General features: G+C 41.1%; 1 protein-coding gene across 1 annotated transcript in view; it reads left to right on the top strand.

The window, feature by feature from the left end:
- TENM3 (teneurin transmembrane protein 3) overlaps window positions 1–27,637 on the top strand; it is a 294,059-nt gene that overhangs the window by 156,274 nt on the left and 110,148 nt on the right. The window contains exons 5-9 of the mRNA XM_049631792.1: window positions 18,541–18,755; window positions 24,409–24,619; window positions 25,109–25,210; window positions 25,400–25,594; window positions 26,745–26,945. Of these exons, the coding sequence (XP_049487749.1) occupies window positions 18,541–18,755; window positions 24,409–24,619; window positions 25,109–25,210; window positions 25,400–25,594; window positions 26,745–26,945 (924 nt within the window). The remainder of the gene's footprint in view (window positions 1–18,540; window positions 18,756–24,408; window positions 24,620–25,108; window positions 25,211–25,399; window positions 25,595–26,744; window positions 26,946–27,637) is intronic.

Below are 27,637 nucleotides of genomic sequence, written 5' to 3'. Positions count from 1 at the left end.
GTTATAAAAGCTTTCAAATACAAAATACATTAAAGGATTAGAATTTATTGACCTTTCTCTGCTTGCCCTTGCTGTAAACCTTCAAAAGTTTGCACTTTGGGGGCGCCTGGGTGGCTCAGTTGGTTAAGCGTCCAACTTCAGCTCAGGTCATGATCTTACTGTTCGTAAGTTCAAGCCCCGCGTCGGGCTCTGTGCTGACAGCTCAGAGCTTGGGGTCTGCTTCGGATTGTGTGGCTCCCTCTCTCTCTGCCCCTCCCCAGCTTGCATTCTGTCTCTCTGTCTTTCTCTCTCTCCAAAAATAAATATGCATTAAAAAAAAAAAAGTTTGCCCTTTGGCTAACAGACTTTCAAAGCATTTTGTTCTGAATTAAAAACGGAATTTAAGAGGTTTGAGAATGTTTTATTTCATTTTTCCATATGAACTCCCAGGAAAATGTATATATACGTGTGTAGATTTATATCATATATAATATAATACTATATACCTGTCTATATCTATATTGTATATCCCTGTCTATTATTTTGATATGTGTGTGCGCATGTATATATGTTTTGACACTTGGAATTCTCTGGCTTTTTGCAAAATGTCATAATACTTCATATCTCAAAGCAACCGGATCAGGATACCTTTTTTTGTCACATAAATATATCATCTGCCTTTAAGCAATTCCCAAGCTTTTCTTCCCCCTTGTTTCTTCTTATCTCATGTATTTGTATTCTGCTTTGGCATCAATTATGTTCATCCTCACATGGCTAGTTTCTTTGCAAGACCAGAAAGAAGCAATTGTCGATTTATACATAACATAATATATATTTGCTTATTTTTATGCATATGCTACTATGTTACGTGTAGCCATTCACCAGGGCTAACACTTCCGTCGGGGTTTTTGTTTTGGTCTCTGTGTTCTCATCTTCTGTTTTATTTTAACAATAATACCCTATGACGTTTCTCTTCCTTCTTGGGGAGACTGAGGAATCCTATAAGACGTAGGATTTTCATAGTAATAACAAACACCCTTGGCCCCACACCTGTACGGAGCCTTTTAATACAAAGCTCTCCATGTTCCAAGAAGCTGCAAGCTGGTGACTAACGTGTCCCCACACCCGAAGTAATTAAAACAGTAGGTGAGGGAAATTGCAATTAAGTAAACAATTGTGTAATTTTTCGTACACTGATAACACACATGTGAACTGATCGAGTAACTGCACAGAAATTAAGAGTGTTTATTTTTAGTCTATGTAGATTGAAATGTAGCCTGTCTCTTAAAGTGGATGGTTTCTGTAAAAAAGGCCCGATGCTCTTAACGAACCACACATGTAGAGAACTTTTTTTACAGACCCAAGAAATTAGACTAAAGAGAAAAAGGCTTATTGTAGACACGTTTTATTGTACTACATCCTGACCTGTTAGTATGCGGAAAATGAAAATAGGCTAATTAGTTTCACTGTACTTGGAAAGCATAATACCGAGAAAGTGTGGATTCAGAGATGCTCCTCGAGCCTCGTGCTGGTTCCTGGGATTTGGCCAAGAAATCCCTCCTCTGCCTGCATCAGCGTTCCTCAGCTCGCCTAAACCTCTATTCAAATTTTAGCTTCTTCACCTGTTTACTTTGTAACGTTGGTCAAGGTGCTCAGTGGTTCAGATCTGTGAGAAGATTTTAGGACAACCTTGGAATGAACTGTCTGGGATCCTGTCAGTTCCAGGCATTTGAAAGAATATCATGTACATACGGCTTCAGAAATTCTGTGGCTGATAAGAGTTTGCAACTATCCTGTATGACCGCAGAGAGAAATCTGCATTATATCAGAATCTGCATACCCACACACGCATACATCTGAAATCTGGTTCCCAAAATAATGCTTATCCTCGTTGTGTGAAACACACCTGGTTTTCTTTGTTTTTTGTTTTTTGCTTTCGCTCTATTTTATTGTGTTTCCCAGTTATACAAGCTGGTTGAAACTCACTTCGATAATTCCACAGTTTGCAAAAGACTGTGGTCCACAGTTTCAAAAAAACACTGTTCTGTAAGTCCCCTCCTCTGAGAGGGACTGCAGTTCCCCAGGTGACCCTAGAATGCACTGGGTTCGGTTTTTATGTGCCTGCGGAACAGCTGTATCTCCATGGAAGTAAAGTCACTTCTTTCAAGCCTTGTGAAGAAGCCCCCTACCTAAGGAACAGTCAGCAGATGTCCCAGGATGAGTTAGGTTCCCTGGAGGAAAGCTGAGTCCCCAGCCGGCCAGCTGCCCTGGGAGTTCATACGAATGTTTCCTTTTGGAAAGAAGGCCAGCTCTTGACTCAGACCTTGTCCAAAGTGTGACCTAAACAGTAGTCACTTGTCTTCTTTATTATTTCTTGAATAGTACCCTCTCTACCCCCACCCAAAAAACCCCTAAATTATAAGGAATTCTTATTTCCATTTTTCCAAGTAAAGCTTCTTGGTATGTATCTTTTAAATACTTAAACACACGGGGCTCAGGGGAGCGTGACGGGACGGCGTTTGCAAGAAGGGGGAGGTACCTTAAAATCATAGCTTTTAAGCCTTTGTGATGATCCTGCAGTCTCCATACACCATCGTCCACTATTTCAGTTTTATAAACTATCCAGAGAAATATATCACGTCATCTCTTTAGAAATTCTAGATTACAACCCTTAAGAAATCCTTAGAATTCTGAACAAGGCTCACTGGGCGAATTAACTGTGCTAAACATAATGAGACAATTGATTCGTGGTAGCTTCTCAATACCGTACTTTTGTTCATCCAGTCCTCCTTTATTTTTATTTTACAAATATAATTCTAAGGAACAATCGCGGTGCTAAGGTTTCTGTAAACTCCCTGCTTGCTTGTAAGCTCATTTGAACGGGAGTTTCTAAGCGGTATTTAGTACGTAAAAGAAGAATTTGTATTATATGCCATGATCCTTTACTGATTATTCCTGAGACCGTCTTTGAGTCCAGATTTTGGAGATGAGATGTCAGAAGTGTGGGATCTCAGGCGAAACCGATAGGTGTGGACAATGTGAAGGGAGAGGTAAGAATGAGGTTTTTGAGCCTCCAATGCCAGTCTCTTTCCAGAAACTAAAATTATTCCCCTGGACCAAGGAATTCATTTAGTCTAATGTGCTGGAAACAGTCACAGGGGCCTGTCTTCAGATCCCAGCTCCTTCAGTTACGTACTTTGGAGCCTTGAGCAGGTTACTTAACCTCTCTGAGCTTGCTTTCCTCGCATGTGAAGAGGAAATAGTCCTGGCCATCTCCTGGCTCACTGACTCCCAACAGTCTGGCAGCCTGGCTCCTTTGCCCATGCCAACTCTTTCCACACTCGTCAACAATTTCTCCAGATCTTCCGACGGTCCTCGGAAGCCCGGCTCTCTCCGCGGATGGACTTTCCAATCAACAACATACAGAAACCTTCAGCGGAAGTTCTCTCCGTTTCCTGGAAGCAAATCTCCACGCCTATGTGTGTCTGGATCTACACTTCTCACTCTTTTTGCCCCATACTTAAGGCTGATCTTTCCGTGAGTACGCGCGATTCCGGTCCGTATCTTCAAAGTAGCCCCCCTATTGCCACCTTCTAGGCAACAGTGGAGACTCCGGAGGTTCTAAAAACAAAAAAATCCTTGACTCTACCTCCCACTCCAGCTCCACCTTATTTTTCTCTTCTCCCTTTACAGCCAACCTTCTTTTTTTTTTTTTATTTTTTGTGTCTTTGTGAAAGGAGGGGGGGGAGGGGGGGAGGGGGGGGGGGGGGGGGGGGGGGAGCCACAGAGAAGGAGACGCAGGCTCCGGGCTCTGAGCTGTCAGCACAGAGCCCAACGTGGGGCTCGAACTCATATGATCCGTGAGTTCATGACCTGAGCCAAAGTCGGACGCTCAACCGACTGAGCCACCCAGGCGCCCCTACAGCCAGCCCCTCTTGGGTGTAATCTCTCTCTGTTCATTTCTTCACCATCCGTGAATTCCTCTCTCACGGATGTGCCTGGCACCACTCATCGAAACCCATGTCTTCCTGAGTTAGCCGTTGCACTGTCTGTATCGTCATTGAATCCTCTTCAGTCGTTACCAGATGTGAGTTCTTGGTAGCAGTTGATAGTTAATCCATCCCTCCGAATTGAAATGCTCTTTTCTCTTAGCTTCTGTGATACCACATTCACCTTGGCTTTCCTCCTGACTTTTTGGCAGTGACTTCTCAGCTCCTTGAGTCGGCTCGCCCGTCTCCGCTGGACCCCCCCACATTGTTGTTGCTCAGAACTCTGCCTTTTCAGAGTATAATTCCTCTGGGTTCTCTTATCCCCTCTCCTGGCTTCGGATGCGTGCTATGTGCTTTGCGCTATGTTACGTTCTGTGTGTTCCCAAACCAATATGTGCGGCGTAGATATTTCTCTCTCTTTGAGATCCAGACACCGACTGTGTAAAATCTCTCCAAGTGCCTTTGGAACTTCTCCACCTGCGTGTCTTCCAAGCACCTCAAACTTCACATGTCTAAAACTGAACCCATCGACTGCTTTGGTCCTCTATCACTGCCTAACGAGCCACACCAGGAGTCCGTGGCTGAAAAGAACAACTGTTGTCATCTCTCCTGATTCTGCAGATGGGGAAATTCCTGTGTTTGTGCTTGGGTCTTTCGTGCAGTTCCTTTCAGATGTCAGCTGGGGCTGTTTGAAAGCTCCACTGAGCCAGAAGTCCAAGGTGGCTGGCAGTTGGTGCTGTGTGTGAGCTGTAGCTTGGCTGTGGCTGTTGACCAGAGCATCTAAACAGGGCGTTCCATGTGGCTTGGGCTTCTCAGAGCATAGCAGCTGGTGCTGAAGGGACGTATCCCAAGAGAGGGAGCATTCCGAGAAACCAACGCAGACGTTACAAGCCTTCTCACATCCTAAGATATTGGACATGTGCAGATGTCCCTTTCATCACATCCCGTTGGTCCAGAGAGCCAGGATGATCAGCCCAGATTCACGGGAAGGAGAATCAAACTCCCCCTTTTGTGTGAGGAAGTGGCAGGGATTCGTTGCGTAAGAGCCTATGGAATGGAAGATGCCGTGGGCGCCATCTTTGGAAAACACAAGTGCCGTCATCTCTCTTTCCAAATCGGTCTCTCTTCCAGGGCTTTCTGTGTCAGGAAACGGCATCATAATTCACCTAGTTACCTGGGCCGGGAGCTGAAGAAGCAAGCCTGTCTCCTCCTCTTCTGTCACCTCCATATTCAGTCCATCATCTAGTCCTGTCCGCTCCAACCCCACAGTGTCTCTTGGATCCATCATCTCTCACCTAGATTCTAGAAGCCACCTTCAATCTGGGACGTTACGTCTCCAGTCTTGTCCCACGGTCTTCAGACACAAATTTGAGATATAAGTACCCTACCTGATCTTCCTCAGTGACTTAGATTCTGGTCGGATGCCTACAAGGGACTTACAAGGCTTTCCACATTCTGGCTGTTGATCAAGCCATACTCTAATATAGAAACAGTACGGGAGGAAGATCGAGTATAGGCTCTTCAACCTACCCCTTCTGGCCTCACGTCCTAGTTCTGATCATTAATGGCTTTGTTACATGGGACAAAGTATGTAGCTTCTTTGGCCTTAAGTTTTCTCATCATTGGAACAGTCTTAAGTATTCAGCGGAAATACTGAAAATGGTGTATCATACATAAAAATGCTTGAAGAATGTTTGTGCCTATCACCATTACTACTTAATGGAGGCCTTCTTTGCTAGAGTATGAGGCACAGACCACATCTATCTTCCACTGCCCTGTCCCAAGCTCTCAGCACAGTTACAGACGTGTAAAAGGTGCTCACTACGTGTTTGTCAAATGAACATACGAAAATAGCATGACTAAATGATATAAAGTGCATAAAGGACCCACCACAGTGCCTTGCAAAGTATACACAAACCAAATGCTGGCAGAGCCTCGTGGTAAGAACTGAAGCTCCGTCGGGGCACCTGGGTGGCTCAGTGGTCGAGCGTCTGGCTCTTGGTTTCGGCTCAGGTCATGATCTCAACAGTTCGTGGGTTCGAGCCCCGTGTCAGGCTCTGTGCTGACAGCTCAGAGACTGCTTAGGATTCTCTCTCTCCCTCTCTCTCTGCTCCTCCCCCTCTCACTCATGTGCATGTACACACTGTCCCTCAAAATAAATATTCAAAAAAAAAGAATTGAAGCTGTGTCACTTACTGGGTGGCTTTACATAAATTACCTTCCCTGACCTCCTGTTTCTGCATGGGGTGGCACTGAGGTTTAAATCAGAGAACACACGAAGGATGCCAAGCCCTGACTGGAACGTGACGAGCATTTGATACATGTCAATAATTATTAGTTCACTCTTTTTAATGCAGTTCTAGATTTTGCACTTGTAATCTGTAGCTAAATTTTTAAGAAGATGTATCTTTAAATCATCATCCAGAGTATTCTCTAAAGCAATAATAGAAATCCTTATTATTAGTTACTTATTATTAACCAACTCCTCCTGGCTTAATATTTTTAGTTATGTGGGTTTTATGAAAGGAATCTATCTTATCCTTAAGATTCCTTTGAATGCACAGTACTGTGCATTTATTTATTGAGCATGTATTATGTGCCATGCACAGAACAAAGCTCTGAGAACATAGCAATAGGAAAAAAAAGGCACAGTTGTTCTCAGAGCCTGTGAATTGCTAGGCAAGATAGAAGTCAAGCAGGCAATGACAATGAGTTAGCAAATGCATACATAGGGGAAAATAGAGGGCCCTATAGTAGGATATTTCAACACGACCTTTATTTAAAAGGAACAATAAGACAGATGCCAAAATTTAGCATAGAATAGTTTGGGATAACGTAAGGCAAAGAAAGGCCGTAAATTTTGGTTAATATAACTCTGGAAAATTACTTTTCCAATCAAACAAAAACTAACAAACAGACAAACAACAAATTCCTTTTGCATAAATGTCCAGTTATAAAATAAGTAAGTTATGGAGTCTATCTGCATGCAGCATGGTGATCATGGTTAATAATACCGTAGTGGATATTTGAAAGTTGCCGAGAGAGTAGAGCTTACAAGTTCTCATCATAAGAAACAAAATTATAACTATGTGAAATGATGGCTGTTAACAAGACTTACTGTGGTGATCACTTCGCAGTTGTATACAACAAAAGTCAAATCATTACATTGTACTTCTGAAACAAATACAATGTGTGATGTCAATTATATCTAAACAAAGGAAATTTCCAACTCCTTTTGTTTGAGTACAAATTTAAAAACTGTACATGTGTGCATGTATATATACATGCACATATAGGATTCATCCTGTTTAAACAATGTAATTCAAGTGCTTTTAAATTTCACTTTATTGGTCATCATGCATGAATTTTCTCAACTACTGGACAATTTCAGAGAATTAAAACTTAGAGCAGTTTAAAGATGCCGGTGATTTGAAGAAATGAACTAACAGGACGGCAGGTGCCATGAGTTTTACTCAGTATTGTTCATGGTATGTTTGTTGCGACGTGTAATAGTTCCTTCATTAGGTGCTGTATTGATTTTGTTCATTAAACTGTGTTTGCAAGGCAGCTGTGTTTTAATTCGCTTTGCCTGCGAGGTAACGCTCTGTGTCCGCAATGGTAAGTTACGGCGTGTGGTTGTTTATAAAAAGAGATGTTCTCTCCGAGATCTCAAAGTCAGGGTCTGAATCCAAGGTTAGGTCACAGAGTTGGAGGGTGGGCTATTGATTGTCTGTAAATGCCTAACCTTGCTTCCTGACATCTTAATTATTAGTGCTTCTCTGGGACTCCAGATGATATTATCACTTACCCTCCTCAACAATTGACTTAGACTTTTACAGTTGGATTTCTCTTCTGCCTTTCCATTTTAATAATTAAAGGCTCGTTTATTCCCATCATATGCAGGCAGCAGATTCATGATACGTATGGCAAAATATTTAGTCTTTCGCATCTTTGGGTGGTTTTTCTGATGTCACAAAATAATGTTTAGATACCAAGCCTCCTAACTACCAGTATGATTTCAATATTCCAGTTGATTCTTGTAACATCTAGGGTTGGTACACTATTACTTATACAGTATCTGAGAGCTCAAGGCATTGTTAATGCGTTATCTGAAAAAATGCCACCTACCGATGCGTTTGCCTCTAAACCGTGGCTCACCCAAGAGGGCGAGGAGTAACAATGGCTTTGGGGACGTGGCCTCTTTCTGTTTTCACACTCTGACAACCATATTTTAAGACGTGGACTGTTGGGACACATAGTTACTGATGAAAGGGAAAATCACAGTTAGTAGGTAAAAAGACTCCTAGTGGCTCCCACATTCAGGCCCAACAGGATACATTGGGGGGAAAAAACCTTCAAGATGATACCCTATTGTGTTTGAAGACACGGTGCACCTCCCTCTTACTGTGAAGGCTTTAATTGGTTTGATTCCTAACCTACAAGCTTTGAGTTTAGAATAACTCCAGGGCACTCTGTGGCCCTGTCTATTTTTTCCTCCATTCTTCCTCCTTTATTCTCTTAGTAAAACCTACAAACAACCTTACTGATTCCTATGATCATTCCCAGGTTCAGGCTCCGGGGGCTTAAGGATGGAGTGATCTCAGTAAGGGAGGAGAGAGCACGCCAGAACTGGCCCTCCTTTTATTTCCTCTGAAGCCAAAATTTTCTGGAATTCAGGGCATGATGAAAGACATCTGTGTCCAGGCTTTTATCTGAGAGGAATGATGCGCTTCAGAGGAAAAGGTTGTTCAAGTATTTACAAGTTTATCAAGCCGTGTCAATGGCTCGCTGACTCCCAGGTGTGTTTCCGATCAATAAAGAGCATTTGGAAACGCTAACAGGAATGACCACACTTGACTTGGCCAAATTAGAGACCGGCCGGGACTTGAAAAGCGGTAGTGCAGAATTTAAACAGACAAAGCCCCTTCACAAAACTATGGTCCCCTGACATTCACACTAGAGGCTTTAGCAGGAATGTCATACGAAGCTGCCAGTTCAGTGGATTTAAGCAGAAGAAGGTCAGCGATGTCCTTGTATCTCTACATCACTGATGATAATGAGAGGTCAGGTCTCCATCTACCTTTTAGAAAAGACACATTCGAAGACTTTCATTCAAAATAAATTCGTTCTAAATGGTGTCATAATTGGAAGCAAACAGAAGCGGATGGCCACTTTAGACTGAGATTCGTATTTCATAGGAAAAGCTAAAATAGATGCGTGACCTTCAAACTGTTTCGTTCTTGTGCCTTAAAACAAATTATAAATACAAATTTTAATTAAATCTTATTTCCTACCACCATAATGTTCATACATGTTTTTAAAAAGCCTGTTTCCTTTTATACCAAATTACATTTATAATTATTAGTTGTACACATTTGGCTGAAATCAACCTAACTATTATAAAAATGGTAAACATTTTTATAATTATTAAATATAAAAGGCGAAAATGTATCAAAAATACCTCTCTGAATGAGATGACTGGGGACTTTTCCAAATAATTCATGTATTCACGGATGGATATTAATGTTTATTTGTTTTTGAGACAGAGAGAGAGAGAGACAGAGTGTGAGTGGGGGAAGGGCAGAGAGAGAGGGAGACCCAGAATCCGAAGCAGGCTCCAGGCTCTGAGCTGTCAGCACAGAGCCCGACGCGGGGCTCAGACTCACGAACCGAGAGATCGTGACCTGAGCTGAAGTCGGACACTTAACCGACTGAGCCACCCAGGTGCCCCCATGGATGGATATTAATTATTACAAAGCCAGGCAAGATTCAGTATCAATTTTATTCCTGTTTTTCTTTTTTTTATGAATATAAACATAAGAAATCTTAACCACAAAATAAGCAGATGGGAAGGAAAGGATTTTTTTAGAGTGATTTCAACTATTTGAAATCCTTATTATTCGTATGTCAAGAATTTGTGACCTACTTTTTTTTATGTTTTTATTTATTTCTTTTGAGAGAGAACTGGGGAGGGGCAGAAAGAGGGAGAGGGAGAGAGAGAAAAAGAGAGAGAGAGAGAGAGAGAGAGAGAGAGAGAGAGAGAATCCCAAGCAGGCTCCACACTGTCAGCACAGAGCATCTGGGCTCAATCCCAGGAACCATGAGATCATGACCTTAGCCTAAATCAAGAGTCAGACACTCAACTGACTGAGCCGCCCAGGTGCCCCTGTGATCTATTTCTAAAAGGTGTGTTTAGCAGTCTACAAGTTGTTGGTTCCGTCACATTTCTTCTTCAGTTTCATCGGAAGCACGGAACTGAGAGCCACCTGCTTTCACACGTATTTGTTACCAAGTTTTCCGAACCACCCATTTGTCAGCCTCTGTGCAGTATACCCCCCAAAAAGAAAGCAAAACACTACTAATCGCACCCGTTACTCCTTTACTCTGTGGCTTTGTTTAATCTGGTATGTGCAGAATGGGGTGGAAGATGGACCTTGTGTTCATTTTAGTTCATCTTTGTTATTGCGATATTTTTTAATGCTTTTGTCGTATCGTATGCTTTAAATGTCTCTAACTAGCTCATTTAACTTACAGGAAATGCTGTATAATTTACTGGCTGAGATACTACTCATTAAAATCAAACTCTGTCAGAAAAAGTCTGACTTATTGTTTCAGTTCAAATAAATTACTATCCACGTTGTCACAGTCTCAACAATTCTGCACTCCTACTCGAGGGAGATAGTAGACAGATAAAGCACAAATCCTTGCCATGAGTTTGGCAATTGGACTGAATAAGGCATCGCTGCCTTTATTATTTCTTACCTCACTGATGTTCTCTTGGCAGTCATGAAACTCTACTGGCAGTGAAGAGCATCCTTTGCCAATGGTTGGGATGAATGATAAGGTCATTGCACGAAAAGGTTCTCCCTCCTTCTTGATCTATCAGATTTCAAAACCTACCAACAGCCTTAAATATTCCAATTCTTAATGCCACACTTTGTCCTTGATAGAAATATGTGCAAGACAAGGAAAGACACTAAAGCCCTACCTTGGGCTTAGGGTGTCTCGAATAAAGGAGGCTTCATCAACAAGAATGCTTTAAATTTTGCCTTTGTTTGGCACACTGGAAGCTTTATGCTCAAGACAGTGCGTCATAGTAAGATACTGAGTATGTGAAAGGTCCCTTCTGTTGTAAAGAGAGTCTACATCCGGGAATTATTGAGGTTCTAGAAATGAATTCCCTTAAAACAGACTACTCCCTTCCTCACTGAAAAGTCTTCATGAATTAAAGAAAAGAAGGAGGGAGGGAGGAAAGGAGGGAGGAAGGGAGGGAGGGAGGAAGGGAGGGAGGGAGGGAGGAAGGTCTTCAAGTAATCTTCATACCTAGGGATATGACTACTCTTACTTGAAAACTCCTGGACTAAATGACCTCCATGGGCACTTGAACTCTGAGATGTTATGATGTTATGATTACTCAGGCTTTTTCATTACCGGGAGACAAGAAAACAATGATCTCAGGTACTACTGTCCCCCTCCCTTCAAGCCTATTCAATGAACCTTGGTTTTTTGTTTTACAAATGAAAGAACCGTCTTTCTGAAAAAGAGCCGCCTGTTAAATTGGGTGGGACTGATTAGATAAGTAATCACAACACTTACTGACACAACAGTACCCACACCTATCATTTCTATAAGAAAAATCCTGACCCCTGGAAATCAGTATACGGACAAAGCAACAAAGCAAAACCTAAAACCCCAGAAGTCATCACTTGATTACTGTTTCCAAAGCTAATGCTTTTGGGCCAAGATGATGGTTTGGAAAACAATTCTGATTCGTACCATTTTAAGTTCCCAGTATTGAAAGCACAGGTATGTTACTAAAGTGACCAAAAAAACATTTATAGCAGCAATTCATAGGATCAACACCACTGAGTAGATTCAATCACATAAACCTCAGAAAATAACAATAGAACTTGTTAATAACAGTAAATTATAACAATAGCCTTAGTGATGTATGGATTTGATGAATGTGTCCACATATGAGCTATTTCCATAAATATGACATGTGTGCAAACCAGTCTTCATGGGAAGAAGGGACTACTACTTTTCTCAGTATTTAAAAATAGTTTCCTGTGTAAGTCAACCAAAAGACAAAAAACCTAGTAGGAATGTAGTATAAATTATAACACGATGAATATCACATTAGAGTATCTATGTCAGTTTTTATGGAGCGCCTGGATGGTGCAGTTGGTCGAGTGTCTGACTTTGGCTCAGGTCATGATCTCATGGTTCATGAGTTCGAGCCCTGCATCAGGGGTTGACAGCTCAGAGCCTGCAGCCTGCTTCAGATTCTGTGTCTCCCTCTCTCTCTGCCTCTCTTTCTCTCTCTCAAAAATAAATAAACATTAAAAAAAAAATTTTAAGGGTATCTATGGCAGTTTTTATGTAATAAGAACTGGTCATTTCTTCCCAATAAAAATAAGTATTCAAAAAAGCCTATAACTTTATATCCTAAAATTGAAAGCTAAGCAGATTCTCTAGCGTGGTTCAGTGGGTTACCACACCTGATTTTATATGAAATAGATCCAAAACTTCGTAATTTAAAATAATATTTTTTTAATAAAAAAGCAAAGATTTCACTGCTGACTGTGTAAAACACATAGTTTTGGAATTCTGCACTCCTCAGTGTGAGTCTTTACCACTCACTTTGGGCAGGTAATTCACTTCTTTGAGACTTAGTTTCTTCATCTCAAAATAATACTGACTTCAGGGAGTAGTGTTTTTTTTGTTTTTTTTGTTGTGTCCAAATAGATAGTATGGGTGAAACTGCCTGACAGATCATGGGCCCTCAGTAAAAATTCCTTTTCTCTCTCCGCCCTCCTTCATCTTTTCATTAAAAGCTAATTTATGACATAGGGGCACCTGGGTGGCTCAGTCAGATAAGCGTCCAGCTTCGGCTCAGGTCACGATCTCACGATTCATAGGTTCGAGCCCCGTGTAGAGCTTGACGGCTCAGAGCCTGAAGCCTGCTTCGGATTCTCTGTCTCCTTCTCTTTCCCCCTCCTCCACTCACACTCTGTCTCTCAAAAATAAATAAACATTAAAAATTTTTAAAAAGCTAATTTGTCCCATATGTAGGTGTTTCCAGTATTGAAAAATTTCTGTGAATAAAGAGGTCTTGGTTTAAAGGAAGCAAACATAATCTTGAATCATAGTAGGATTACCATAGTGGTAGGATTCTATTCTTTTGTCTTTGTGTTTAGCTATATGTTCTAATTTTGCTAAAAATGAATACATATTACTATCATAAAATAAATATTTAGTATTTCAGTGAATGATGTGGTTTATACTCTGAGTCGATACATAAGAAATTAGCGAGGATTACTATAACCCAATTTTGGGGTTTTATTCCCTAGAGCGTATTATATTACTAAATTAAAGAAAAATAGATCTGGTAGCTGAAGTGTTAACAACTGCCATGGTTATGGGCATTGGGGGAAAAAAGAGAAGTGGGATTGTAAGTAATGACTTGTTAAGCTGTTCATACAGCCCTCTCCCGCGTCACGCCTAGGTTACCGCAGCTGTATCCTAACGTGTCTCCCAAGTCCAGGCTTCCCACTATGGTCCCACTACAGTGGTCACTCCCCACCCTTACCTGCAGAATATGTGTTCCAGGACCCCCAGTGGATGCCCGACAACACAGATAGTACAGAACCTTCTTTATACGGTATTTTTTCCTATACGTACATATCTCTGATGAAGTTAAATTTATAAATTAGGCCCAGTAAGAGATTAACAAGAATAACTAACCATAAAATAGAACAATTACTACTACAATATACTGCAATAAAAGTTCTGTGAATGTGGTCTCTGTCTCAAAATATCTTATTGCCCTGGACCCACCCTTCTCTTTGTGATAACGTGGGATGATAACAGGCCTACGTGATGGGATGAATGGGGTGAGTGATGTAGGCATTGTGTGACATAGCCTTAGGCTGTTTACCCTCTGAAGATAAGTAGGGAGGACGATCATCTGCCTTCAGACCACACTTGATGGCCGCAGGTACCTGAAACAGTGGAAGGTGAAACCAGGGATAAAGGGGACTACTGTATGCACTTTCGCGTCCTTGAACGTGACTTCGCGTCAGCTTTAGCCCAATCAGAACCTTTTAGCCAGTGGTCTCCCTTTAGCTATAGGTGTCCTTTGCAAATGATGGTACATGTGTCATTGAGTAGGATGTGATCAGCCAACTAGAAGATAGTCACAGCATTTACTAGTAATCAACTCAAACTTGACATTTATCTCTAAGTGTGAATTTATTGTGAATTTCTCTAGACCCCGATGGGCATAACTTGGATATCTGTCATACTCATCTGTGATCACAAAACACATTCCTTAGTAATCTAGAATTCTGTTTCCCCTTATTATAAACACACACACACACACACACACACACATACGTACACACATACATACAACATAGGAAAAGTAAGTGCTTTTATGGCATGGAAATACAAATTACCCATATTAAGGCTACTTCAAGTATCTGTTTTTTTAGAGTTTTTATTTCAATTTCCAGTTAGTTAACCAGGAAACAGATGCTGGCGAGGTTGTGGAGAAATGGAGCCCTCTTGCACTGCTGGTGGGAATGCAAACTGGTGCAGCCGCTCTCGAAAACAGTGTGGAGGTTCCTCAAATAATAAAAATAGAACTACCCTACGACCCAACAATAGCACTGCTAGGAATTGACCCAAGGGATACAGGAGTGCTGATGTTTAGGGGCACTTGTACCCCAACGTTTATAGCAGCACTTTCAACAATAGCCAAATTATGGAAAGGGCCTAAATGTCCATCAACTGACGAATGGATAAAGAAGATGGGGTTTATATATCCAATGGAATACTACTTGGCAATGAGAAAGAATGAAATCTGGCCATTTGCAGCAATGTGGATGGAACTGGAGGGTATTATGCTAAGTGAAATAAGTCAGTCAGAGAGAGACGGACATCATATGTGTTCCCTCATATGAGGAACTCGAGAAACTTAACAGAAGACCATAAGGGAAGGGAAGGGGAAAAAAATAGTTACAAACAGAGAGGGAGGGAGCATAAGAGACTCTTACATACAGAGAACAAACTGAAGTTTCATGGCGGGAGGGGAAAATGGGTGATGGACATTGAGGAGGGCACTTGTTGGGATGAGCACTGGGTGTTCTATGTAAGCGATGAATCACAGGAATCTACCCCCAAAATCAAGAGCACATTGTATGCACTGTATGTTAGCCAACTTGACAATAAGTTATATATTAAAAATAATAATAATTTAAAAAATAAATTCTAGTTAGTTAACATACAGTGTTATATTAGTTTCAGGTGTACACGATAGTGATTTGACCCTTTTGTACAATACCCAATATTTATCACAAGTGATGGGGATTAACCCCATCACCTACTTCCCCCGTGCCCCTACCCACCTCCCTTCTAGTAACCATCAGTGTGTTCTCTATAGTTAGGAATCTGTATCTTGGTTTGCCTCTCCCTCTCTTTTTTACCCTTTGCTCATCTGTTTTGTTGCTTAAATTCCACATACGAGTGAAATTACACAGTATTTGTCTTCCTCTGACTGACTTATTCTGCTTAGCATTATACTCTCTAGCTCCATCCACTTTGTTGCAAATGGCATGGTTTCATTCTTTTTACGGCTGAGTAATATTCCATTGTAATAGATATAGATATAGATATAGATATAGATATATAGATACACACACACACACATACGGTATCTTCTTTACCCCTGCACCAATCGGTAGATACTTGGACCGCTTCCGTATCTTGACTATTATAAATAATGCTGTGAACGTAGGGGTGCATGTATCCCTTTGAATTGCTGCTTTTATATTCTTTGGGTAAATCTATTGTTTTATGTTCTGTGGGTAGTGTGATTGATGGATCGTAGGGTAGTTCTATTTTTAACTTCGTGAGGAACCTCCATACGGTTTTCCAAAGTGGCTGCACCAGTTTGCATTCCCACCAACAGTGCAAGAGGGTTTCTTTGTCTCCACATCCTCACTAACATCTGTTGTTTCTTGTGTTGTTGATTTTAGCCATTCTGACAGGTGTAAGGTGGTATTTCATCATAGTTTTGATTTGCATTTCCCTGATGGTGAGCAGCGTTGAGCATCTTTTCATGTGTCTGTTGGCCATCTGGATGTCTTCTTGGAGAACTGTCTGTTCATGTTAGGGACCAGACTCTTTAAGCTGGCATTCAGGGCCTTCCAGAAACTGATCTCATCCTCCCTTTGTAGCCCTACCTTCCATTACTCTCGTGACAAACCCGTTACTGTCTTTCATTCATTCAATGCACACTGAGAGCCAAATGCTTCATATACATGAGCTCTGTGATTGCATTATTACCATTCCCGTTTTACAGCTGAAGTTTAGAACTAGAGATTTAATCTCTTCTTGACGATCACAGAACCAGTTACTGACAGAGTCAGGATTCAAACCCAGTTCAACTGAATCCAAAGCCAGTCTTCTTAACTCCTTTCCTAGCCACACGGATATCTCTGCTCACCATCACTATAACATATGTCCAGTTTCACTTTCATATTTTTAATTGTAATGTTGACTCCAACTCAAAAACCTTATCCTCCCTGTCCTTCAGAGTTTACCTCAGAACTTTGAACCCTTCTGTGAAATCTCTCAGCCACCAGCCTACGATTGATATCACCTCCCTCTGACCCTTAACCATATGTGGCTTTAGATTGTCATTTAATTCACCAGGTTGAAGGGGTTGTCCTCCCAAACACGTAATTAGTTGCTTGATGGCAGAAGCCATGGAAGCCCGAGTAGATAAGTAAGTAATCTCTACAATTCTACTCTTTGGTTGATATTTGTTTCTATTGCCTACAATTCTATGTCCCTTAGTAAATGCTCAAAACTGGTCTCAGCGTTAAGCTGATAACTTCTCATAGAGAGAAGACTCACTCCTCCTGTCATTAGAGTAAGATAGTTCACAACACTGTAATTTGAAATCAAACCCTCTAAATTCTGAATGGCCAACTTCTCTGGAGGCTACTATGTAATAGACATTATGTAATACCTGAATTCATATTCAGAATAATATTTTTTAAGAGAAAAAAATTATAGGAAGCCAACTTTGTCACTTTGAAAAGTTTGAATTAATAGAGGAAGGATAATTTTCCAGTTTCATTCTGTTCCTTAGCCTTCACGGACCTTTTTTGAATAAGAGACAATGTGGTTTTGTTTCTCTTTAAGGTAAATTTGTAAAACCTGCTCTATCTTCCTTTCAGGATAACTGAGAAAGAATGTTAGCAAAGAGGGAAGGAGGGGAAAACCATACCAAAAAATCTGAGTCTTGGATCTGTGTCCTAAAACCAGGAGGCGGCGGAGACTCAGGGAGCAGAGAGTTTTTATTCCTACAGGTTGAGGGTCATTGATAGGGGCAATTCAAGTATGGCTGGTGAGGCTGCAAATGAATTTGAGATGAGGGTCAAAAGAAAGCAAGCTTGGGGCACCTGGGTGGCGCAGTCGGTTGGGCGTCCGACTTCAGCCAGGTCACGATCTCGCAGTCCTTGAGTTCGAGCCCCGCGTCGGGCTCTGGGCTGATGGCTCGGAGCCGGGAGCCTGTTTCCGATTCTGTGTCTCCCTCTCTCTCTGCCCCTCCCCCGTTCATGCTCTGTCTCTCTCTGTCCCAAAAATAAAAATAAAAAAGTTGAAAAAAAAAAAAAGAAAGCAAGCTTGCGGCAGCCTTCTCCAGTATCTTTGTGAGAATTAAAACCTACTCCTCCCTCCCTCCACCACGTAATCCCCTACCCCATCTCTGCCTCCCTTCCAGCATCTGAATCTTTATTCATTCTGTTTGGTTCAGAGGGAACTACCTGAATCAGTGCCATTGATTGGTTTTGTTGTTTGCTTAAGGATTGATTTGGAAATCTCCATAATCCATTCTGCCTTAATTTACACTTGCAGTGCTATGGTACGTTTAGAAGGACTGGTTAGTAACAGACTTAATCTCTCCCAAGAAATAACAAGACATATATTTGTAAGATAATCATGTTTCAAGTGATCAGGAAAGACAATAGGTGCAAAAAGAGTTTCAACAGTAGACATACCTTGGGGGAGGGGGAGGCAAAGGATTTTGACTTCAGTATTTCTTTTTTTTTAATGTTTATTTATTTTTGAGACAAAGACAGAGCGTGAACAGGGGAGGGGCAGAGAGAGAGGGAGACACAGAATCTGAAACGGGCTCCAGGCTCTGAGCTGTCAGCACAGAGCCCGGCGCCGGGCTTGAACCCACGCACCGTGAGATCATGACCTGAGCTGAAGTCGGACGCTTAACCTACTGAGCCACCCAGGCGCCCCTTAAATATTTCTTTAAGAATATGCTAAATCAGAATTCATTGAACAGCAGTAGCTAACAAAAAAGCTTTTAAAGTGAAAAGTATGTTAGAGCATTTCATTTATCAGAAGATAAAATGCCTCAGCATTTATTGAAAAGAACTTTTTGAAAGGAAAGCTGTTTTGTCGTTGGAGGGTTTTTTTGGTGGGGGGTGGGGGGTCCGTTGTTGTTTTTTAATTTTTCGTTGTTTTTCCATGGATCTCTTCCATGCAGGAAAATTAGGTGGATTTACACAAGAAAATAACACCATAGATTCTGGAGAACTTGATATTGGCCGAAGGGCAATTCAAGAGGTTCCTCCTGGGATTTTCTGGAGATCACAGCTCTTTATTGATCAGCCACAGTTTCTGAAATTCAATATCTCTCTTCAGAAGGATGCATTGATTGGAGTATATGGCCGAAAAGGCTTACCACCTTCCCATACTCAGGTAAAAGTGGGCTTTGTTGTCAATAAAATGGAAGCTGCTAGTTTGCATTTTTAACGTTATTCTGTTTCTTGAGTTCAGTTGTTTAACTGTCGGACCTCTTTCGTATTGATCGTTTACGGTGAAAAGAATTTTGAACGTAGGTTACACTTATCGTGAGGTTTTCGAATAAGTAGGAAAAACAGCATTTTCTTCCTGACTTGTGTTAATCATTATGGACCAACTGAAATGTACTAAAATTTATGAGTAGCCAAATGAAAATATTGAACATCATCTGAGCACCTAGGAAAACCTCATGGATTTTCCAAGTGTTTTACGAAGATTCTGTGGGAATTTCAGACAGTCTTACTCCTTTCATGTAATAGATGCATAGTATTTTCATCTCAAACGTTGCATTCACGCTGTTGGAAATATATTGTATTTTTTCTGCTTAATGCCAGCCTTACTGTTAGTAAAGAAATTATGGAAACAAAAACATAAATATGATGAGTGAACTTGGTCGACTCAAGCCACGATTCCTCAAATAAAGAGGAGAAACAGCTTTCACAGATAACCAAGGGTGATCACCTTAGTGGGGCACTCGAAACAATTCGTATATTCTTCAACCATACGTCGATTGAACAACTTTAGAGGCAGTTTGGTTGCATGAAAATTACCTTACAGGTAGAGACAGCTGCTAGCAATAACTCTACAGACTTTTTCATAATCTGATCCTGGGTCAGGGTATGTAATTTGGAAATTGTGGTTTAAAAGAGGTCCCATTATGTCCAAGAGAAATTATTTAAATTACCCACCGTAAATTTGGAGCTCAGACGTTTCCCACCATCAACTAGTACGTCAGTCCAAAAACGTGATAGATGGTTAATTAATATTGACGGTTGGGTGAGCCTAAAAGTTTCACACTTGATAATCAGTTTATTTACCCATAGAACTGCATGCAGATTTTCATTTGATTTATAAACTGAGGACTGGAGGGTTTTCATGTCTGCTTTATAGTATGTAATTCTGTGAGACATGCTTTTTCGATACCCTAGGAATTGTAAAGAAAAATTGATCAAATACTAATAAAAGAATCATGTCTTTAAAGAAAGATGAGTAAGTGAGAGCCTGGGTGGCTCAGTCGGTTAAGGGTCCAACTCTTGGTTTCAGCTCAGGTCATGACCTCACAGTTCGTGGGTTCGAGCCCCACATCAGACTCTCTGCTGTCAGTGCTGAGCCTGCCTGGGGTTCTCTATCCCCTCTCTCTCTCCCCCTCTCCCGTTCACGTGCACCCTCTCTCTCAAAAATAAATAAACATTTTTTTAATGTTTTTGATAAAATAATCTATAAAGATTTAAAAAAAGAAAGATGAGTCAGAAACTTTGAACCATGCTTTCTCTTATGTCGTTGTGGATCAGGGAAAGTTTCATATACATATATAAATTATATAGCTGTGAAATTTTTGAATATCATGCTTTGGTATATCATTTTTCTGATCATGGTTTTCGTGTCTATATTACTAAAATAGACTTAAAAAATTTTTTTAATGTTGTATTTATTCTTGAGAGAGAGACAGAGCATGAGTGGGGGAGAGGCAGAGTGAGAGGGAGACACAGAATCAGAAGCAGGCTCCAGGCTCTGAGCTGTCAGCACAGAGTCTGATGCGGGGCTCGAACTCATGAACCGTGAGATCATGACCTGAGCTGAAGTCAGATGCTCAACCGACTAAGCCACCCAGGCGCCCCTAAAATAAATGCCTTTAATCCTTGCACATTGAATACTTCTCAGTGTGTTCTAGTGTCCTCTTTAAATTTTTTTAATCTTTATTTATTTTTGAGAGAGAGAGAGAGAGAGTGCGAACAGGGAAGGGGCAGAGAGAGAGGGAGACACAGAACCTGAAGGAAGCTCCAGGCTCTGAGCTGTCAGCACAGAGCCCGACGTGGGGCTCGAACTCAGGAACCGTGAGATCATGACCTGAGCCGAAGTCGGTCGCTTAACCGACTGAGCCACCCAGGCGCCCCAACCCATTTAAATTTTTTATTATAATTATAATTCACTCCAGTGCCTGCTGTAAGTGATAGTGGCTGGAAAGCAATAACCAGATCTTCTTAAACAGAGTGGGTGTCTGTAACGTTAGTTATGGCAGAGAGATTGCATTTATATCAATAGCCCAGTGATATAGGAAAAAATATTTTTTTCCTTGGAACCATATACATGATTCAATCACTTTTTTATAACTGAAGAAATATACCTCTAAAGCTAAACACAACAGTGAGTGTGTAACCCGTAAACTCCAGAAAATAATTTCCAAAGAAAATTGTCGTGTGCTTTACAGATTTATTTAAAGATTCAGGGTTGACTCTTTCCTGCTTATGTATACCATGTAAGATTAGAGAAACAAAAGGTGCAGTTTCAGGTTTTCCCATTCTTCTGGTATTTAAATACAATATACATCATACCCACTTTTCCTTCCGGCCACAATATATGTGTTTAACTAGATTACGCATTTTCTTAAGCTCCACGGTTATTAGAGTTCTTTCCTCTGGTTTATTCAAGATCAGCAGAGCAAACAACTGTTTCTGAGTTCAGTGTTTAAACATGAAATATGCTATAAAGCAACCCAAACTGAACATTTCTCTGTTTCTGGGGAACGTTAAATAAATCAACCTGAAATAATTAAAATTGGCCGGCCATTCGGAATAGTCAACTTGAGTTTTGAAAGTCTTTGTGACCCTTTATAAAACTGTCCGTTTGATTGTTGCCAAGGAATCAATTGACTTTCTTCTCCCTGATGCCCAGTTTATTCTCCTGGACAGTTAGAAGCCTAAGGAAGCAATTTAACGCTGTACAGTTAACAGTGTAGTGTATCATTTAAGTGCATGTGCGTGAAGCCTGTTTCAGAATGGTAGCTGGAAACTTGAGTTTTGTAAGCACACACCCCTGTGACTCTTTGACCTTGTGACCTTGAGCAAATCACTTCTCTGTGCCAGTATCTGTCCAGAAGCAGTTGAATCAGATGATGTCTAAAATCTCTTCCTCCTGTGTGCCAAAGATTTACAGCAAGCTCGATGCTCCCACCAAATAGTTGATTAAAAAATACAATTAAGTATTCATAGATTCTGAGATTCATAGATTCTCATCCTTTTAAATTTTTTTAAGTTTATTTATTTATTTTGAGAGAGAGACAGAGTGAGAAGAGGTGGGGCAGAGAGAGATAATCCCAAGCAGGCTCCACAATGTCAGCGTGGAGCCCGATGCCGGGCTCGATCTCATGAACCGTGAGATCGTGACCTGAGCCGAAACCAAGAGTCGGGCTCTTAACTGACTGAGCCACCCAGGTGCCCCTCATCCTCTTAATAACTGACTTGAGTTAAGCATATGGACAGTCTAACTGCTCATAAATGAACTACCAGGATACCTTTATCAAAGTCTGACCTTTGTCTCGTGATTGCTTCCCCAAAGTGGTGAGACTGAATTTTATCCCCGAATAACACAAGACCCGAAGACTTACCCCCAAAAAAAAATCCACATCTCCATCTTATGAATAGGTATTATGATAGGTAAAGCCAGGAATAGGTATTACGAAGTAAAAACAGTTTGTCCTTAAGTGATTGCTTTGTACTTTACCCCCTGAGAACAAAGGTTATTAAACATTTCTGTTCCATTAATTTGTTTACTTTTTGTAGACATGGGCTTATGTGAAGCAGGGGACTTGTCTTTAGGTATTTGAATAAGCCCCACAAAGGCGTGTGGGAAGGGGTGGCCGACTACTCTGCATCCCAGTGACCACCACCCCAGCCCTGTGTTACTGTTCCCGATGTGATACAAACGACGATCTCTACAATAAAGGTGGTGATTCCCAGGGTGAGCTTGAGAGGCCAGTTAAAACCCAAAACGTCCTCCCTTTCAATGTTTGCACATACTGTGTTGAGTGTTAGAGGACAAAAATGTTTACGTGCCAAGGAGCCATTAAAAGAAACTTTCCCCCTGCCTCTTTGCCATGCTGATATAAATACTTAAATCCGACGGGGAAGTGGCTTATTTGAGGCATAGGCACCTTTCAGAAGTGCTGAATTATTTTGCCTCTGATAATTTTGAAATACAGTTCCAGATGAAAATTTTGCGGGTCAAATATCCACAACCGGTTATCATTTTCATCCTGATAAGATATAAATGAAAAAAGTTACCGAATGCTGAGTGACAGCTTTTTTGTGTATTTCTCACAGCTGCATGACGTCATGAGGTAGTTTTACTACACGCACAAAAATAACAGAATAGGCTTTTATATTTAAATAAAAAATATAATATGTTGGAGACGGAACTAGATATTCTGAATTCCATCCAATAGTAACATTAGAGGTTTGCGATAAGTACGGGGGCAGCACATTCGATCATGAATCTCAGAATCCCAGTAGGTGATTTTCCTCCAGTTTTTAAGGGATTCGTATAATAAACTTTTCTTTAAATAGACCGCTGATGAAATTCCAGATAAGAAATCTATCTGAAGGTAGAATATTGATGATTCATATATATACGTATGCATGGTACCGTAATGATGGTACCGTAAATGATACATATTGTCCCGTAGTGTCTCTGTCACCATAAATGCAGGCCTCGGGAATAAAAGGAAACTGGATAGGAGTCCGTAGAAAGTGAATCACTGTACTTTTACGAAACTCTTATCTAATGGGTTTATTAAAACTATATTGGGAAGTCTGTGCCGTGTCTCCCAAATTCATCGCATTATCTCTGGTTACTATTACCGATCACATTCCGTATTTTTCTTTAGCTTTAAATTCTCCGGTTGAACTCTTCTAGCCACCCAGCGTTCACGATTAATCTTACTAAACCAGAAATCAAGCTGACTGATGATTGATTTCAGAATAGTAGCTGGGCATACTTACTGTTATTCCGTCCCTTCAGCACCCCTCCACTGTTCAATTTTTTAGACTTTCAGTCAGAGATACAAAGGCGTCTTGATGCACGTTTTTAATTTAGCCATAACAAGGTACAAACCCACGGGTTTCTCCATGGTACCCGGGATGGATACACCAGGGTCGCACAGAGGAGTATGGTGCTGTGGTGGCAAAGGTCTGAGCTTTCTCACAGACCAACTCTCCCGCTTACCAAGTACCTGATCTTGCTGGAGCTCCTCGAGGTTTGGTTTTCTCCATCCTTACAGTGTAAGTATCAGTGCCTTCCTACCAGAAGGGTCGCTACACGGAGTAAATGTAATCCCGGCACAGAGTACGTATCCAATAGCAGTCGTTACCATACGGGTATTAAATAGGAGAAGACGGTAAGAGGTTACCTAGCGGTCCAAAATAAGGCTGCTGGGTTTGAAATGTTACAGGTTTATGGCTGTATTTGCACACCGCCTGAGCTCATCAAACTTTTTATCCGTTGGGAGAGTCCGATAACTCCGGAAACCGATTGCCCAGTAAGGGGGAAATGATTTGTGAAGTTTACATGTGACAACAGTGTGCAGTGCAGTGCGTGGTTCTTAGGATCCCTGTAAATGCTACGTGTAGGAGACCTGTGCCATCAGGAACCTTTTTCTGACGTTGTATTTATTAGAGCAGAGGGGAAAGGTTGGAACACAAAACAGAAATGAGAGAAGCAGCTACGACCGAGATCGTTCTGACCACTAAACGGCTGTACTTGTCCTCACCCTCAGTATGACTTTGTTGAGCTCCTGGACGGCAGCAGATTGATTGCAAGAGAGCAGCGGAACCTTCTTGAGCCCGAAAGAGCAGGGAGACAGGCGAGATCCGTCAGTCTGCACGAGGCTGGCTTTATCCAGTACTTGGATTCTGGAATCTGGCATCTGGCTTTTTACAATGATGGGAAAAATACGGAGCAGGTGTCTTTTAATACCATCGTCATAGGTAAGAGCGGTCTGCAAAGCATCTTTTTCCGGGCTATCGCCTGCACAGTGTGTTGAACAGAAACTAAATGGTCTTCACCGATTTGGAGCGATACCTAGGGCATTAAAGCCTGAGGTACACTGTGAGAGATATTTTCAAATTGTTTATTTACGAATACGTTGGCAAACCATGAAGCACTGAATATTATTCTGGAAGGATCTTGGAGGAGGGCAGTGCGTCTTGAAAACACTTGAGAGCGTCTGCATTTGAAATGGCGATGCTTTGCTTGACTAGTCAAGCTGGTTTGAATAGTCTAGTATATATGAATCCTTTTTTTGTTTGGCTGGTTGTTTTTTGTTTTTTGTTTTTTGTTTTTTGGTTTTTTTTTTGGTTATGGAGCAAGCCATCCGTCATTCCTTCATGTGCAGCTAAAATGATCAAAGTGACAGAGTTTACCTTCTGCAGGAAGCGGGCTACACAGTAAATATCCCTTCTCTCTCTCCTCTTCAGAGTCTGTGGTGGAATGCCCCCGCAATTGCCATGGAAATGGAGAGTGTGTTTCTGGAACTTGCCATTGTTTTCCAGGATTTTTAGGTCCGGATTGTTCAAGAGGTACGCGAGTTAGAGCCTTTTCTTAAGCCAATAGAAAGAGGCTGTAGAAACACGCGTAAATCAGAAAACTCCCAGGACGGGGAAGAAAGGGGGAAACGGGCCGACGCCTTGTCCCAGCGACGTGCTTGTCTTTCAGGACCCCGACCGCAGATGTGGCTGTTGACTCTTCTGTCGTGTTTTATTTCACAGCAGCCTGTCCTGTGTTGTGCAGCGGCAACGGACAGTACTCCAAAGGCCGCTGCCTCTGTTTCAGCGGCTGGAAGGGCACCGAGTGCGATGTGCCCACTACGCAGTGCATTGACCCTCAGTGCGGGGGGCGTGGGATTTGCATCATGGGCTCTTGCGCCTGCAACTCGGGATACAAAGGAGAGAATTGCGAAGAAGGTAAACACGCCCATATTTACGGAAGTCCGTTGTGACCGTCCTAAAGGAAGAGATGATCGGATCATTTGTCATCTTTAGTTTGGCAGATGAAGCTCTTTATATGCCTCCTCGTGAAAGTAATTTGATCTCCATGCATATGGTGGCATCATTTGGTTAACATTTTCACTAATAAGAAAGAGCAAATACCAAGGAGCCCCTATGCTTCCAGTCGTGTGAATAATTCTTTTTTCTTTCAATCAGAGAAAGTAAGCAAACGTGTGTGACTCGAAGCCCACGATGGGCTGTTGTTTTGCTTAGTTGGTTTTTTATCTTTGCTTTCAGGTTTTTCGTTTGTTTGTTTGTTTTGTTTGTTTTCACAGTTTTTCACCTCGAAACCAGCTTTTAATCGAGCATTTTGGCGTGTCTAAAAAGACAGGCTATTGCACGTAATATACGAGTGAAAAAAAGTACATCACGGGTTTGTTCTATAACCGTATGTAATGATGAGAATCAGGCTGCTATACTGTAAAGTGCAGTTGAATTGTTTTTTCAAAAAGCAGAAAAGCACCATTTCCGTTCTTCAATCAAATTGATTTTATTGATCCGCACACACAAAGTAATGCAATTAAGTCTCTGGAATTAAATTTTCAGGCCATTGACCCTACAAGTGTAAAGTTTTATTGAGTCAAATTGCTAAATTAAATCTCGTCATCTAAAGCACATTAAAGTGAATTAAGAAGGATAGAGCGTATGCAACTCATTTATTTCTCAAACAGTTTGAGAGTCCCATACAGCTGTCACTGCTCAATGGTCGTAGATTAGGTCAGCTGATACAATTTCGTTATAGAGAAGCCGATACTTATTACTGTCTGATTAAGCAGAACAGAGAGCAATAGTCTGAAATCTCAGGAGCGTATATGTGTGGAATTCATGAAAATTACAAATCCTTGCAAGAGTCTCAGTTACCTAAATGGCATAATTCTGAATGCTGAGTTGTGTCATTTTTTTTGCATTTTCAGAAACACATTCTTGAAAATGGTAGTCAAATATTTGAGTATCCAACATTTTCATGTAAATTAGATTGGGACCTAATTCTTTATTCTGCATGTACTTTGCATGTATGATATCTGCTAGATTTAATTATAAAATTGTTCTCTTTTCTCTACTGTAGCTGACTGTCTAGACCCTGGATGTTCCAATCACGGTGTGTGTATCCATGGGGAATGTCACTGCAATCCAGGATGGGGTGGTAACAATTGTGAAATACTGAAGACCATGTGTCCAGACCAGTGCTCTGGTCATGGGACGTATCTTCAAGAAAGTGGCTCCTGTACCTGTGACCCTAATTGGACTGGCCCAGACTGCTCAAATGGTAAGGTTAAAATGCACCACAGTTGACTGCTTAATATTGTGTAGCTAACTAAAAATTAAGATCTTTTCATTTTTAAAGCACACTTATTAAATTTTATATAGGTTTTATCAAAGTGATTGTTTCTAGAAAGAAATGGTAAAAGTGATGAAATTTAGTCGCATTAGAAAAAGAAACAGGCTAGGTCAACTTGTCATTAAAATTTCTCCTTTAGTAGCATTGTAAAGAATATTTCGTTTGTGTAAAATACTCCCTCTTCTAACTCTCAAGGCCTGTGTATAGCTTGGGACTTAAACACATTATCTCATCAACAGAGAAGCCTCAATTTAAAAATTATTTGACAACATAAGGCTAAACCTGATCACAATAAAGAGTACATATAGATAAATATTATGATATGCATAATGGTCCAACGCTGATTTTTATATTATAATAATATGATTGTAATAGAAATGGCAGGTAGTAATTTTTTTTCCATCAGTCAGGTTGTTACTGAACAGCAGCTGTGTGCACGGCATGGTGATGGGCCCTGTAGGAATAAATAATGAATCCTTCCTGCCTTCTAGAATAGTGGCTTTCAGATTTTTGACTGTGACCTAAATGACCCATAGCCTCAGTCTTACGTTGTGACACATACATATACAGACTGACATAACTGAAACAAAGCTTTACCAAGTGGTACACACTAATGCTTT

The sequence above is a fragment of the Panthera uncia genome, chromosome B1 (genome assembly GCF_023721935.1).
Source record: "Panthera uncia isolate 11264 chromosome B1, Puncia_PCG_1.0, whole genome shotgun sequence".
NCBI lineage: Eukaryota > Metazoa > Chordata > Mammalia > Carnivora > Felidae > Panthera > Panthera uncia.
Note: the sequence above shows the minus strand (reverse complement) of the source record. Positions and strands in the feature narration are given on the sequence as shown.